This window comes from Arachis hypogaea, chromosome 16 (assembly GCF_003086295.3).
Source record: "Arachis hypogaea cultivar Tifrunner chromosome 16, arahy.Tifrunner.gnm2.J5K5, whole genome shotgun sequence".
NCBI classification, from domain to species: Eukaryota; Viridiplantae; Streptophyta; class Magnoliopsida; order Fabales; family Fabaceae; genus Arachis; species Arachis hypogaea.
Window position 1 is genome coordinate 13,083,589 of NC_092051.1, and position 15,968 is coordinate 13,099,556.

Below are 15,968 nucleotides of genomic sequence, written 5' to 3' on the forward strand. Positions count from 1 at the left end.
GACTAACATCTAGTTGAAGGAACTAACTACTCGTGACTTGGAAAAAATGTTGTTGTGACCAAGATGAGGTGGATGCCGATGATGAAATGCAAATGGTTTGGCATGAAAGTTTCTTATGCTAACTAAAATCAGCCTTTTAATTTTTAATAATATTTTAAGATGGAGAAGAAGTGAAGAATCAACGGTGATCGAGTTTTAGTTTGTATTGTTTAGTTTTGTTATAAGAACACGAAGGAAGGCACTAAAATCTCAACTATGAAGGCAGAGGTGTGTTGTCTCAAACTCATTAGCATCGCATGACATCATAAAAATCAATAGCTCGGAGAGATAGGAGTTTCTCAAAGATGAAGAGATATGGAATGGTGTGAAGAAGAAGAAAGGTCTAGTCGAACTGAAAAAGCAAAAATGATTTGTGGGTTAAATAAAACAGTATCATAAATATCACAGTTAGATTAAACACTGGAGGGTGTCAATTTTTATTGGCACTGGAGAGGATCCGTTCCCTGCTATTGGTTATTGTAATTCGGGTTGTTTTGGATGTAGCTGTGAACTTAATTTCATTACTTAGTGTTACAACCAAAAGATGTCAGAATTGTAATGGTGCTATTTATTATGACCATTGCTGAACCTGTATTTGTTGTTTCATATAAACGAAAGATTAGTTTATTGTTGTCTACTAATTCCATTGTTGAACCTGCTGAATGTAATATATTTTGCATTGGTAACATAACATTAGAAACATGGGAAAGTATGAGGAGCTAATGAAATATTTATAGATATAATGTGTACAATGGAAGTTTAGGAAGTATTAGAGATATAATTATTAGTGTTACCTTTTCTCATCAGTTGAAACTTTTGAGATGAGTGGTATCATGACATGGTATTAGAGCGCTAGATCCGAAAGGTCAAGAGTTAACCCCAAAATCAGTTTAAACTTTTGGGAAGATGTTTATTATCGCTAGTACTCGGATGGTTATTCTAGATAGTATGAGGATGTTCATTTTGTAACTCAATAGCCCATTATACACATTGTACAAATAATCCATTATCTCCCTAATGAGATCCTAGAAACATAGTATTCATAGGATTCATGTAAGCATTTAACGTGCTATATAGTCGTCTTCGTTAACGTCCAGAGTCAAGTCCAACTTGTCAAACGGAGAAAAAATATTGGGAGTCATTTTGTCAAAAACAAATATTAAAATCTATTTTATCAAAAACAGAATTTTCGGGGTCCAAAATGATAATTTTCTCTTATTAAAATCCAGCAAATAGATGATAAAAAAATTCAGCAAATAAAAATAAATTTAAAAGTTTATATAATTATTATCATATACATAATATAAATTAAATCCGACTTCGGTCTTGTTCTACCAAAATCCATTCTAATTGAGTAGGAATGGGATAAACACTTATGAATATGAATTAATTTTGATATTTAAACTTATAATTTAAAATTTTAAGTTATGAATTTATAATTTAAAATTCTGAATTTAAGATAAATAAAATAATTTTTAAAAAATTAATCAATATTGACTAACAAAATTGATTATCTAATATAATTTTTTAAAAAATTTTAATTTGAGTAAAAAATAATACCTATCAATCCGCTAGTAAAAAAATAATGAGTTCAGGGTTCAGCTTCTCTCATAATTAATAGGGAAAACGTTAATTTGAAATTTTGAATAATTAAAAGGCTAAGAGCATAGCAATTGGGTATTACCGTATTACAAATAAGGATTTAGTTAAGAGGAGTGTTGGGGTGAGGTTTTGTGATTTGTAGTCATCAATTAATTATTATTAGTATTTTTAATGGTGTAAAATTACATCTAATGATATAAAATTACTCAATTTTTTTTAATTGATTAAATGATAACCAAATTTTTATAAAAGTATTAGTACTTAAACTCTCATTAGTTAAAATATATTTTTTAAACATATATTAAAGTTGCTAGTAAAAAAATTAAATTTCTTTTAAATAAAGAGTGAATGAATGAAACAGTCAGAAAACAAGTGTTCCGTTATTAACTGCAATTAACCTTTTTATAAGATAGGTTCCTGTTACGGTGGGTAACCAGAGATTAGTGGGCCGGATGGCGTTGGTTGGCCCAAATGTGTGAGGGAGGTGACTATCGAGTGAACCTGAAACTCGGTGTTCCTCCGTCCGACTTGTACGTGTGAAAGAATGGGGGGTGGTACCTGCAAGGACACTCCGATGCCTAAGTTAGCAAGAGTGTGAGCAAGTTTAGAATGTATTGGACTTAGTGATACCTGAGGGAAGTCAGGGTATTTATAGTGGTGAACCAATAACCACCGCTGAAGTAGTGCCGCCTTTTTAGGCGGATAACCGTTCCCATATCTTGGGGAGGTTAAGATATGGCTCTATGAAGTGGTTAGAGAGTTTCTAGGGGCAGTTACTCATTCGAATGAGTGTTATCTGCCAGCTAACCCTCGTATCCGACTTCTTTGGAGCAGGTCGTGTTTAGTACCGACTTCTGGGACGAAGGCTGGTACTGGAGGAGGGCCAACCCTTTGGGTTGGGCTTCTTTGCTTAGATCTTGGGCCCTATTTATTGGGCCAGGGTATGAACAGTGCCCCTACTCGAGCCCAATTTCTTTTAAGAGTTGGGTTCGAGTATTCAACTCGGGGTTTTGGCCGATTTGCAGGAGGACCGACGTGATGGTTTAGGAACCGACGTGATTTTTCTTGACCTTTCGGTTCTGACAGTTACGTCTAATCAAGCGTCGTGTCCGTTAGGGGTGTGCGTAGAGATTTAATGGCCTTGGTAACGGTGCATCTTCATTAATGACTGCCCCCATTTTACCATTATGCCCCTAACGTTCTTATAAATACTTTTCCTCTCTTTCGTTGTTTCGTTTCTGCGATCTTTCAAATTTCCCTTGCACTCGTTCGTGCTGCTTTCTTGTGTTTCGAAGGCTTTTACTTCCTCCAGTCTTGGTTTCAGACTTAAAGGTTAGCTTTTTTTTTTTTTTTCCTTTCTGTGACATGCTTTCTATTTGCGTGCCTTTATTTTGTAGGTAGGTTGGTTTGTAGGCTTTAGTTCCGTACCCCTTCCCTTAGAGACCGTGTGTTGATTTTCCTTTTCTTTTGTAGGTTTCTTGTCACCCTTTTTAAGAAAAAGAAAATGGCTTCCGTAGATGCTCTTTTCCAGTGGGTTGATGTTACGGTCCTAGGGGAGGAGCCCTCGGTTGATACTGAATTTATTACCCACCTTCGTACTCACTATAGAATTTGCACTTCTGAAGAAGATGAGCCGAAGTACGAGTTGGTAGTCCCGGGTCCAGAAGACCGGGTTTGCTTCGGGAGGGCCGACGAGACGGCCCCTCATTTCTTTTTTATGTATGAGAGTATGGTCACTCGTTTGGGCGTTTTTCTCCCTTTTTCAGAGTTTGAAATGTCTGTGTTGCGTCATTGCCGGGTTGCCCCCACCCAGCTTCACCCCAACTCTTGGGGTTTTTTGAAAATTTACCAATTCATCAGCCAGGCCTTAGAGTTTCCGACTTCTCTGAGGATTTTCTTTTACCTCTTCCACATGACCAAGCCCTTTAGTGGGCTAAATAATAAGCAACAGTGGGTGTCCTTCCGAGCCATACAAGGTCGGAGACTTTTTACCCTTTTTGACGAGTCCTTTCACGACTTCAAGAACTACTTTTTCAAAGTGCAAGCTGTAGAGGGTCACCACCCCTTTTTCCTGGACGATCATTCTTCTCCTCGATTTCCTTTATATTGGCTGGAGGCCTCCCCTTGCGAGAAATATGGTCTGGATGACTTAAATGAGGTAGAAGCAGCCATTGTGGGGTTCCTCCGAGAAGTGTGGGGGAGGGCCCCATATTTGGATACTAAAAAATTTCTCCAGGGGTCGCCGACCTTTGTCCAGTCACAATTAGGTAGCTTTTTGCGTTTCTTGCTTATTTCCGACTTGCGATTTCTTTTACCGACTTGTTTGATTTTTAGCTACCAATTTGTTTTTTGCAGAGATGGCAAAGAAAAACGCTCAAGAGTCTTACCAGAGGGTTCAGGAGGCCAAGGCAAAGTCTCGAGCCAGATCTGGTGGTGTTAGGGCAGTTGTCTCTCCTCTTCCTCCTCGGAATGTTGGGACTCCCTCTCAACCTATTGTAATTTCTTCCTCTGCTCCCTCTCTGCCACCCCCTCCCGTCCGACCTACTCCCGAACCAGAGCCAAAGAAGCGCAAGATCCTAGAGTCTGGCGTTTCTGGTGAGGCAGACGCTCTTGCGTTCGTCCGGAAGAACATTTATCCTCATGCTCGCATGAGTATGGATGATGTTTCTGTTCGGCACTACCTCACCACTGTGGTTGAGGAGAGTCTTAAGACGGCGGGGGTTTGTGGCAAACTCTTAGATATATTTGAGAAGACTCCTATCAGCTCTTTAGGGACGACCTCGAGGGTCGAGGAGCTGGAAGGTAGGCTTCGTATATATCAGGATCATGAGAGGGAGTTGGAGGGGGAGGTTACCAGGCTGAAGGAGGAGAGAGACAGCCTCCGGGAGAAGGGGAAGAAGTTGCAGGCCCAATGTAACATGGAGATGGATTTGAGGAAAGCAGCGCAAGCCAGCTACAACAGTTTATTTGCTGATCTTGTGTCTGTAAAAAATGACTTGCTAAATGCTCGGAAGGCCTATACCGAGTTGGAGGACTCTATTGCGGATGGTGCTGACGAGGCTTGGAGGATTTTTAAGGAACAGGTCGGAGTTATTGCTCCTGACTTGGACCTTTCTCCTTTGGACCCTGATAAGATTGTTATTGGTGGGGCCATCGTGGATTCTCCTGTCCCCGTGGTGGAGTCTGAGTCTGATTTAAAGACTCGGGGGCAGAGGATCATAGAGTCCCCTCCTCGCTCTAAGGACGCTCCGAGTTCTTCTACCATTCCTCCGACTTCCTCTTCAACTCCTGTTCCTGGCGTACCCCCTGACTCTGCTGGTGGTGATCCTCTCAAAAAGTGATTTTGGCTATTGGGGCCCGGCCTGTGGGCCCCTCTTTTTTAAACTCTTTATTTATTTTTGGTAGTGTTTGAACAATTTTTTGGCCTTTTAAGGCCGTAAACAAAACACTTTATAATACCCTTTTTAATAAGGGTTTTGTAGGTTAAAAAGTAAGTACCCTTTTTGGATAAGGGTTTTGAATTACCTTATGCGCGCATGCTTTTTCTGTTCGTGGTTCTTTCGACTCTTTGATCTTTTCTAGAAAAAACCTTTCTTTGGGGCTTGTCTGCTTTTCTGAATTTCCTTGATTCTCAAGGCAGCCTTTTTCTTAGTTTTTCCTTATCTCTTTTTGTTATTCCTAGTACTCAATTTTGTTTTATTGAGTTTTTCGTGACTTAGGCTACTTTTGCGATTCATTTTAATTTTACTCGGTTTCGCATTCCGCCTTGTGAGTCAGACTGCTCCCGAGTTTATCATGATCGACTTCTATAGCCTCTTTACGCCGACTTGTACCTCGTCGTTTTATCCTGACGACCATCTAGGTCGGTTCATGGGATTTTCACGTTTTGTCGAGCTTAAATCGGCGCGTTTCGTAGAAAGAAAATAAAAAGGGAATTTGAAAGAGATATTTAAAATGAAAGAGATCTTTATTAATTGAGGAGGTACCTTATTGCTACTAAGGGCTTTTGATAATTTATTTCCCTTAGCCCCTACTGTGATGCCTCGTTAAAAACCCTTCTTCAGAAAAACCCTTTGATTCTGGGAAAAAATCATGAAGCTGGGAAAAGAGTACATCAGGGAGTAGAGTTCGCTTTTAACTGTAGTACCTTTTCATATTACAAGCATGCCATGACCTTGGTAACTCGGTGCCGCCTAAGTCGGTCACCTTATAATAGCCTTTTCCTAAGACCTCCTTGACTTTGTATGGTCCTTTCCAATTAGCAGCGAGCTTTCCCTCCCCAGATTTGTTGACTCCAATGTCATTTCTGATTAAGACTAAGTCATTTGGGGTGAAACTCCTTCGAATGACTTTTTTGTTGTACCTTGTAGTCATCCTTTGTTTTAATGCTGCTTCTCTTATCTGAGCTTCTTCTCGGACTTCAGGGAGCAAGTCGAGCTCTTCTTTGTGTCCCTGTATGTTCCTGATCTCGTCGTGGAAAATCACTCTTGGGCTTTGCTCATTGACCTCTATTGGGATCATGGCTTCTACGCCATAGACTAGTCGGAAGGGTGTTTCTCCGGTGGTGGATTGGGGGGTTGTTCTGTAAGCCCATAGTACTTGTTGGAGCTCTTCAGCCCAAGCCCCTTTCGCATCTTGTAACCTTTTCTTCAGCCCTGCCAGTATGACTTTGTTGGCTGCCTCGGCTTGCCCATTGGCTTGTGGGTGTTCGACTGAAGTGAACTGGTGTTTGATGTTCATACTGGCTACTAGGCTTCTAAAGGTGGAGTCGGTGAACTGGGTCCCGTTGTCTGTGGTGATGGAATAAGGTATCCCATACCTTGTGATTATATTTTTGTAGAGGAACCTCCGACTTTTTTGTGCAGTGATGGTGGCCAGTGGTTCTGCTTCTATCCACTTTGTGAAATAATCTATTCCCACTATTAGGTATTTAACTTGTCCTGGCGCTTGGGGAAAAGGACCTAACAAGTCCATTCCCCATTTTGCAAAGGGCCATGGAGAAGTGATACTAATGAGCTCTTCTGGGGGAGCCACGTGGAAATTTGCATGCATCTGACATGGCTGGCACTTTTTCACAAATTCTGTGGCATCTTTCTGTAAGGTTGGCCAGTAGAATCCAGCTCGGATCACTTTCCTGGCCAATGACCTGGCTCCGAGGTGTGGCTTTTGAGGTCGGTACACACTTTAACAATGGTGTTGATATCCCCCTTCTATAGAGAACATTTTTCACCAAGGTATAGTGTTGTGCTTCCCTTCGGATTTTCTGGGCTTCTTTTTCCTCCTTAGGGAGGATGTCGAATTTTAGGTGTTCGACTAAGGGGTTCATCCATCCGAGGTTTAATCCGACCACTTCAAAGACTTCTAGTGTGTCTTCCGTTTTTACCACTGAAGGTTCCTGGAGAGTCTCTTGAATCAAGCTTCTGTTATTTCCTCCTGGCTTGGTGCTTGCTAACTTGGATAGGGCGTCTGCTCTGCTGTTTAGATCCCGAGTTATGTGTTTCACCTCGGTTTCTGCAAAGCGCCCCAGGAACTCCGAGGCTTTCTCCAAGTACCTTTTCATAGTTGGGTCTTTTGCCTGATATTCCCCACTTATTTGGGAGGTCACCACTTGGGAGTCGCTGTATACCATCACCTTCGTAGCACCGACTTCTTCTGCCAGCTTCAATCCTGCGATCAAGGCTTCGTATTCTGCCTGATTATTTGAAGCTGGGAATTAAAACTTGAGGGAAACCTCTATCTGGGTTCCCCTTTCGTCTACCAGTATTATGCCTGCGCCGCTTCCTGTTTTATTGGAGGATCCATCCACGTAGAGTTCCCAGGTAGTTGGTTTGTCCTCTTGATCCCCTGCATATTCTGCAATGAAGTCGGCGAGGCACTGGGCTTTAATCGCCGTCCGAGTTTCGTACTTCAAGTCGAACTCGGAGAGCTCTATTGCCCATTGGACCATTCTTCCTGCAATATCCGTCTTTTGGAGGATTTGCTTCATGGGTTGGTTCGTGCGGACTCTTATTGTGTGAGCCTGAAAGTAAGGCCGCAGCCTTCGAGAGGCTATTACTAAGGAGTAGGCAAACTTTTCTAATTTGTGATACCTTAGCTCAGGGCCCTGTAGAACTTTACTGATGAAATAGATTGGGTGTTGATTGACCTCGTCTTCTCTTATCAAGGCTGCTGAGACAGCCTTGTCTGCCACGGATAGGTATAGAACGAGGTCTTTTCCGGCTATAGGTCGGGTCAAGATAGGAGGTTGGCTCAAAAACTTTTTGAACTCCTGGAACGCCTCCTCGCATTCGGGAGTCCACTCAAACTGGTGCCCCTTTTTCAGTAGGGAGAACAGTGGAAGGGATCTTAATGCTGATCCTGCCAAAAATCTGGAGAGAGCTGCTAGTCGGCCATTCAGCTGTTGGACTTCTCTCAAACAAGTCGGGCTTTTCATCTCTAGGATAGCTCTACACTTGTCGGGATTGGCTTCGATCCCTCTTTGTGTTAGCATGAATCCTAGAAATTTTCCTGCCTCCACTGCGAAGGCGCACTTTGCAGGATTTAGTCTCATCCCGTGCAACCTTATGGTATCAAAGACTTGTGAGAGGTCGGATAGGAGGTCGACCTTCTCCTTGGTCTTTACTAACATATCGTCGACATATGCTTCCATTAAGCTCCCTAAGTGGGGGGCAAACACCTTATTCATCAGCCTCTGATATGTGGCCCCTGCATTTTTCAATCCAAATGGCATGACCACGTAGCAATAGTTGGCTCTGGGCGTGATGAATGATGTTTTTTCCTGGTCTGGTTCATACATCGGGATTTGGTTATACCCTGAGTAGGCGTTCATGAATGACAGGTATTGATACCCCGAGCTAGAGTCCACTAGGGCGTCAATGCTTGGTAGTGGATAAGGGTCCTTGGGACATGCCTTATTTAAGTCGGTGTAGTCGACGCACATTCTCCATTTACCATTTTGTTTTTTGACTAGCACTACATTGGCTAGCCATGTTGGGTATTTGACTTCTCTGATGAAGCCGGCTTCTAGGAGTGCCTGCACTTGCTCTTCTACTACTAGGGCTCGCTCTGGGCCGAGCTTGCGTCTTCTTTGTTGCACAGGTCGGGACCCTGAGTAGACCGAGAGCTTGTGAGACATGAGCTCGGGATCTATCCCAGGCATGTCGGAGGCCTTCCAGGCGAAGAGATCTGAGTTATCTCTTAGGAGCTTAATCAACCCTTGTCTCAGGGTTTCCCCTAGGTTGGCTCCTATGTGAGTGTTTTTTCCTTCCTCTTCGCCGACCTGAATCTCCTCAGTTTTTCCCCCGAGCTGTGGTCGCAGTTCTTCTTTAACCCTTGCTCCCCCGAGTTCTATTGTGTGAACTTCTTTGCCTTTTCCTCTCAGGTTTAGGCTTTCATTGTAGCACTTTCTTGCCAACTTCTGATCTCCCCTCACCGTTGCTATCCCCGACGAGGTCGGGAACTTCATGCAGAGGTGGGGTGTCGATACCACCGCTCCGAGTCGGTTAAGGGTAGCCCTGCCGATTAAAGCATTATAGGCCGATCCCACGTCGATGACTATGAAGTCTATACTCAGAGTCTTTGATTTTTCCCCCTTTCCAAAGGTGGTGTGGAGGGGCAAAAATCCTAGTGGCTTTATCGGCGTGTCCCCTAATCCGTACAAGGTGTCGGGGTAAGCTCTTAACTCTTTCTCATCTAAACCTAGTTTGTCGAAAGCGGGCTTGAAGAGGATGTCTGCTGAGCTTCCTTGGTCTACTAGTGTTCTGTGTAGATGAGCATTTGCCAGGATCATGGTGATTACCACTGGGTCGTCGTGCCCAGGGATTATTCCTCGCCCATCTTCCTTTGTGAATGAAATGGTTGGGAGGTCGGAGGACCCCTCTTCAACCTGGTAAACTCTCTTGAGATGTCTTTTACGAGAGGATTTTGTGAGCCCCCCTCCCGCAAACCCTCCTGAGATCATATGGATATGTCTCTCCGGAGTTTGTGGTGGTGGGTCTCTTCTATCCGTATCTTCTCGCTTTCTTTTTACATGGCCGTCCGACCTTTCTATGAGATATCTGTCAAGCCGACCTTCTCTGGCCAGCTTTTCTATCACATTTTTAAGGTCGTAACAGTCGTTTGTAGAGTGCCCATATATCTTATGGTACTCACAGTAATCCCCGCGGCTCCCCCCTTTTTTATTTTTGATGGGTCTGGGGGGAGGTAGCCTTTCAGTATTGCAAATTTCTCTGTATACGTCCACTACGGGAACTTTCAATGGAGTATAAGAGTGATATTTCCTTGGCCTATCGAGGCCGAGCTCTTCCTTCTTCTTCGCTTCCCTCTCCCTTTCTTTCGTTGGGGGAGGGTGTCCGAGTCGCAAACTCGGGTCTCTTAGCCTAGCGTTTTCTTCCATATTGATGTATTTTTCAGCTCTTTCCTGTACATCATTTAAAGAGGCGGGGTGTCTTTTTGATATGGACTGTGAGAAGGGACCTTCTCTAAGACCATTGACTAGCCCCATGATGACTGCTTCGGTGGGCAGGTCTTGAATCTCCAAACATGCTTTGTTGAACCTTTCCATGTAGGCCCGTAAGGACTCCCCGGCCTCCTGTTTTATTCCCAGGAGACTTGGTGCATGTTTTACTTTGTCCTTCTGGATGGAGAACCTCATCAAGAATTTTCTTGAGAGGTCTTCAAAGCTGGTAATTGACCTCGGAGGGAGACTGTCGAACCACTTCATCGCTGCTTTTGACAAGGTTGTCGGGAAAGCTTTGCATCGCGTAGCGTCAGAAGCGTCGGTCAGATACATCCGACTTTTAAAGTTGCTCAGATGATGCTTTGGATCGGTGGTTCCATCGTAGAGGTCCATATCGGGGCTTCTAAAGTTTCTCGGAACTTTTGCCCTCATTATGTCCTCGCTAAACGGATCTTTCTCTCCTAAGGGAGAATCTTCTCTATCGTCGTGGGAATTCCGACCTTTGAGGGAGGATTCTAACTTTAAGAGTTTTCTTTCTAACTCTTTTCGTCGCTCCATCTCCTCTTTTAGGTTCCTTTCAGCTTCCCTTTGTCGTTCCCGCTCCTGTTCTAGCTGTTCGAGGCGGCTATGGATTAATCCCATAAGTTCACTAGCGTGGGAGGGTCCTTCTTTTTCTGACTCGCGCCCCTCCGAGGAGTTCACCTTCGGATTTTTGATTCCGGAGGTGCCTTCCCTATGTTGGTCATTGACTTCCTGATGGAGGGTCTGATCTGCCTCAGTGTTCAAATTCTCTTGTTCGGAATCTGTCTCCACATGACCCTCTTCAGGGGATCTTTCCGCCATCACTGGTTGATCTCACGGGTCCCCGGCAACGGCGCCAATGTTACGGTGGGTAACCAGAGATTAGTGGGCCGGATGGCGTTGGTTGGCCCAAATGTGTGAGGGAGGTGACTATCGAGTGAACCTGAAACTCGGTGTTCCTCCGTCCGACTTGTACGTGTGAAAGAATGGGGGGTGGTACCTGCAAGGACACTCCGATGCCTAAGTTAGCAAGAGTGTGAGCAAGTTTAGAATGTATTGGACTTAGTGATACCTGAGGGAAGTCAGGGTATTTATAGTGGTGAACCAATAACCACCGCTGAAGTAGTGCCGCCTTTTTAGGCGGATAACCGTTCCCATATCTTGGGGAGGTTAAGATATGGCTCTATGAAGTGGTTAGAGAGTTTCTAGGGGCAGTTACTCATTCGAATGAGTGTTATCTGCCAGCTAACCCTCGTATCCGACTTCTTTGGAGCAGGTCGTGTTTAGTACCGACTTCTGGGACGAAGGCTGGTACTGGAGGAGGGCCAACCCTTTGGGTTGGGCTTCTTTGCTTAGATCTTGGGCCCTATTTATTGGGCCAGGGTATGAACAGTTCCATTATAAGTTTGTCTTCACACTAATTTTTGAAATTAAAAAAAAATTTGATAATTTAGTTTCTAAAATTGCAAATGAGCAATCCAAAATACGAGCTTGCAAGTCTCAAATATGAAACTGCGATAACCTAAAGGCGATAAGTGATAACGCTACACTGCATTGCCAACTATATGAAAAGATAGTAATCATGAAATCAAATATCATAGCAACCTCTACAATTTTCCTTTTAGCTAGTAAAATTATTGCCAAACTGACTGGCTTATATATCTACCATTGCTACTCCAAAATCCAGAATAAAAAAACAGAACTGGACATGTTGTATACATTTCCAATTAACTGGATATGAATACCACAAATCCTCTTATGTACCAATTTAAAATTATGTGCAACAGGGAAAATTAACAATTCCCAGTTGGGCTCTCCACCAAAAGCTCAACAAATATTTGATCTAATCTAGAGCCTATACCAAAGATGAAAACATTGATGGTGTCGCGCGACTGGCACAAGGCAGTGACAGAGGATCATCAACAACTTCATGCTCTAGTTGCGGCTGCCATATTCTCCTGGACTGCCTTGTAGCATTGGAGACTGCAAAGAGGAAGCTTTGATTTTGAATCCCGATACTTATATGGATTGCTACAAGATGGACCAGCACACTTCTCACGCGGTGGAGGATAACTGAAACATTTATGAAATGGTTTCATTAGAAGAGAAAGACAATTTTATGTGTTTGCCAAACAAACAATGAGATTTAACTCCTGACCAATGTATATATTTGGCAAACATGTAGAAACAAGTTATCAGGAAGACAGTGAAACAGGTCCCGGATAACAAATTAGCACTTTAGGAGAGCCCACCTGATGGGTTTGGAGTTCAATATGCTAGGGAGCCCCATTTCCTCGGGAAAGGTCACAACTGTCCCAGAGGGACCCATCACATATCTCACGGTGTTTGATGCAAGCATTCTTGCATTGGCTGCTTTCTCCTGCAAAGAATAATTTAACACTGAAGGCTGAACCAAACTAGAAATTGAAATAGAGTGTAGGAAATTAATCTAGTGCTGCAAAACCTCTGCCAGTTCTTGTTGACGCTTCTTTATTTTCTCTTCTCGCTTCTTCCTGCTGGAATCTTGACCAAGTATTTTTCTGATAGCTTCAGCCTACAAAATCGTTTCAAATGGACTTGACTGGTTGACTTTCCATGTGAAATGAAGTACGATGCACAACAAAAATACATCTGGAGAGAAAAAACAAACCTCAGATTCTCTGGCAGCCTTCTCAACCTGCATTTTACGCCTTTGAGCAGCCTCGGCTTTCTTCAGTTGCTGCTCCACCTCTGTAAGCTTCTCCTTTTGCTCTGCAGTTAGAACATCCAATTGTAAATTAAGCTACATGGTTGATGTCTCTAGTATGAAATTGACACTTGACAGAAGGAGATAAAGTATAGATAAGTGCTCACTTCTAGGTGGGGCAGGTGGTAATCCATTGGGAAACTCAATTAAACTTGCACCAGATGCTGAGGCATCTTTGCTTGATTGAAGGGCCCGTTGACGTGTAGTGAGAGTCATTTCCTTCTTACCATCCATCAATACATCAACTGATTCTTTCCTCTGTTTTTTCTTTTTCTTGTCCTCAAGCTCGCCATCAGAACCTGACTCCTCTTCAGCCTCATAGTCAGTGTCCTCGAATCTAGACCTTTTCTTGCCATCTCTGCCTGATCTTGATGATGCAGCATTTTCCAAATTGGATACACTAGAGAGTTTTCGATGCTTCTTACTCAATTCTTCTTCATCTCTATACACTGCAGAAACTTTCGATGTTTTCAGCTTCTCCAAATACCGAATCTCATCATCCTCATCATCGTCATCACCAAATTCTCCATCCAGTACTCGCCTTTTTGGTACTCGCTTGCTCTTACGAACTGGTTCAGATTTGTCTCTTTTCTGACCAGATGTGTTTTTTCCAGATGTCCTCCCCATCAGTGACTCCTCCTTCCCAAGACTAAAACAACCCCTTGAGGATCCCTTCCACCGAAGGCCTTGTAAGCCGCCCCTCTTTTCAGAAGGAGAATGATTATCGTCAGAATTATTCTGGGATAATACAATTTGATGAGATCAACCAAATAGGATTTTATAGGTTAAAAAAGAAAAGAAAAGTTATTATTTTATAGCTAAGCAATCAAGACCTGGAATACTCTTCCATAAAAGTAACACCTAAATATTTGGTACAGTCCTTGCAGACAGGGTAGACAAGATATGCCTTAATAATACTATGAAATGAAATTCTATAGAAGTTTCTAACTGGATTGACTAATTCTGCAAATGTCAAATATGCAATACCATTAAAAGGTATCCAGGACCAATTAAGCTTTTCCATGAAAGAACTTAAATGGTCATAAATCTCCAACACGAGGAGCCATTTAGGCTTAAAGTAGGGATAATGTGTGGCCCACTTTATCTTCTGTGAAATTTAATAGGAATATACACAAGGATTAATCAGCTGTAAAAGCACTAAATCTTTAGGTGGAAGCACTTGAATGAAATGATATCTCCAACAAGTTCTACATAAAACCATTGAGGAGTAAGATACTATACTATCAAAAACCGACATAAGCTACGTTACAACCAAATGAGGAATACCTGTTGCTTTTGGCGTGATCTTGAGGCATCTGAAGAGCGTGTACTTTTCATAGTTGTTCCAATTCCTGAAGCACCATTAGACGACGAGTTAGATTGAATGGTACGTGTCACACCACCAACCCTGAGTTTAACCTTCTTAACCTTGTTCTTATTCCCCAATCCATCTTGGGTGACACCAAGCTGCCCCACACTCATACTCTCAGGATTCCTTTCACCATACATATCTGCATTTCTTGATTCTGACTCAAAGCTCTCCTTTGATTTATTAGACCCTTTCCAATTAGCTGGAGCAAGAACACCTTCGCTACAGCGTTTATTATTCGAACCACTCCTTCCAGGTTCATTATTATATAACACATGGAATCCTTCATCCTTATTACTCTTCCTTAGGGATTTATTATCCTCAGCTCCAGTAGCAGAGGAGGCCTGAGAAACACAATGATTAAGACTGAATTCTTTTCTCTTGGAATTAGTATCATAACCAGCAATCTCGTCGCTGGAGGCCTTGCCAGCATCCTCTGAAGGGGGGGTTGCTGACAAGGGAGACAGCTCTTGCTCTTCCGACACAGGCTGTGAATCAGGTCGAGGCCTGCGTGAAGTTTGACTCCTCCTCCTCCTTACAGCATTGTTGAGGCTATCAAATCGGGTACCACCTAAATCCTCCATCAAATACTTGTTAATTTGTTATTATCCTATGGCCACAGTTTTCCAGTGCCCCTTCAACTACTGCTGAGGGGAAACCCTCATAAACAACAATGACCCCAGCTGCAACAGAATTATATCAAAATATCAATAACACATTGATCAATCATAAAAACGAACCATGCAAATTCCAATGCAACCAAACAGCTTTTCCATTAAGTAAAAAATTTACTTGAACATGAAAACAGTGCAATTCATTTAGAATTCAATTAAGATCCTATATTTTCACATGATCACGAATTTGCTACAACACTTGAAACAGCATTTGCGGATTTTGTTTGCAGTTGCATCACACTGAAAACCAACCTATACGAAATTTGGGGGAAAGAAGTTCCTTCTTTTGGAAACGGAAACAATAAATGAAACCTAAACGAACAGAAAGCAACATCAAACACGCGAAAACAAAAAGGATACAGTGAAATTGAGAATAAGCACGGTGAATGTGAGAGCTCACTGAGTGATGCAGCAAGAGAATTTTGCGTCTGGGCTATTGCAGCGAACTGAGATTGGAGGGCATAGCGATAGGGTTTGATCGAAGCAGAAGGAATTGGGGAGAGTAACGGGTTCTTGTTGTTCTGTTGGAAATTGGATCGGAGGGAATTATTGGGTGGGACAGCAGAAGTGGGAGTACCAAAGCTCGCGCCTTTTCTGTGTAGGGCGCGGGTTTTGGGGAAGGAAAAGAGGCGAAGAAGAAGAAAGAGACAACAAAAAATTTGGAGGTTCATCTGCAGCTGACCTGATTCTTCAGAAACGACCATATTAGGAAGACACAAAAAACCTCGTAAAAGTGCATGCGTCAATTAACATACTACATATTAAGCGTTTAAACTTTCATAAATTATTTATTATTATTTATTTACTAATGTTTCCTTTCTTTTTTAAATATCTATATAATATAGTCACCAAAAAAAAATATCTATAATATATGTCACCAAAAAAATATGAAGGTCACCAAAAAATATCTATAATATATAAAAAAATTAAAGAAAATTTTTTTTTTCCTAAATTATTTTAGTTTTAAGAGTTTAATTTTGATATATTATTGATAATATAAAATGTTTTATATAATTGTTTAATGTTATTCGTTTTTTTTTTTTGAATGATTTGGCCAAA

At 42.3% G+C, this 15,968-nt stretch overlaps 1 protein-coding gene across 3 annotated transcripts; it reads right to left on the reverse strand.

Annotated features, from left to right (window-relative positions):
- Positions 1–11,733: 11,733 nt before the first annotated feature.
- LOC112757939 (uncharacterized) lies at positions 11,734–15,725 on the reverse strand. Of its 3 annotated transcripts, XM_025806481.3 has the most exons (8): positions 15,310–15,632; positions 15,162–15,221; positions 14,154–14,918; positions 12,974–13,604; positions 12,771–12,871; positions 12,585–12,674; positions 12,373–12,500; positions 11,734–12,193 (listed from the first exon to the last, which is right to left on the reverse strand). In XM_025806481.3, the coding sequence occupies exons 3-8, from the start codon at positions 14,817–14,819 to the stop codon at positions 12,049–12,051; spliced, it is 1,761 nt and encodes a 586-aa protein (XP_025662266.1). In that variant the 5' UTR covers positions 14,820–14,918; positions 15,162–15,221; positions 15,310–15,632; the 3' UTR covers positions 11,734–12,048. The 3 variants fall into 3 exon arrangements, with proteins under 3 accessions (XP_025662266.1, XP_025662267.1, XP_025662265.1); XM_025806482.3 differs by lacking the exon at positions 15,162–15,221 and having other exon boundaries at positions 12,974–13,568; positions 15,310–15,725; XM_025806480.3 differs by lacking the exon at positions 15,162–15,221 and having other exon boundaries at positions 15,310–15,680.
- Positions 15,726–15,968: the final 243 nt, after the last annotated feature.

What these genes read in the sequence shown, in the direction of transcription:
- LOC112757939 (XM_025806480.3), bottom strand. Translation starts at nt 14,819, where the DNA reads ATGGAGGATTTAGGTGGTACCCGATTTGATAGCCTCAACAATGCTGTA. An exon ending in ACCACCTGCCCCACCTAGAA is followed by an intron (nt 12,872 to 12,973) that starts GTGAGCACTTAT and finishes TTCTAACTGCAG; the next exon opens with AGCAAAAGGAGAAGCTTACA. An exon ending in TTGAACTCCAAACCCATCAG is followed by an intron (nt 12,194 to 12,372) that starts GTGGGCTCTCCT and finishes TAAATGTTTCAG; the next exon opens with TTATCCTCCACCGCGTGAGA.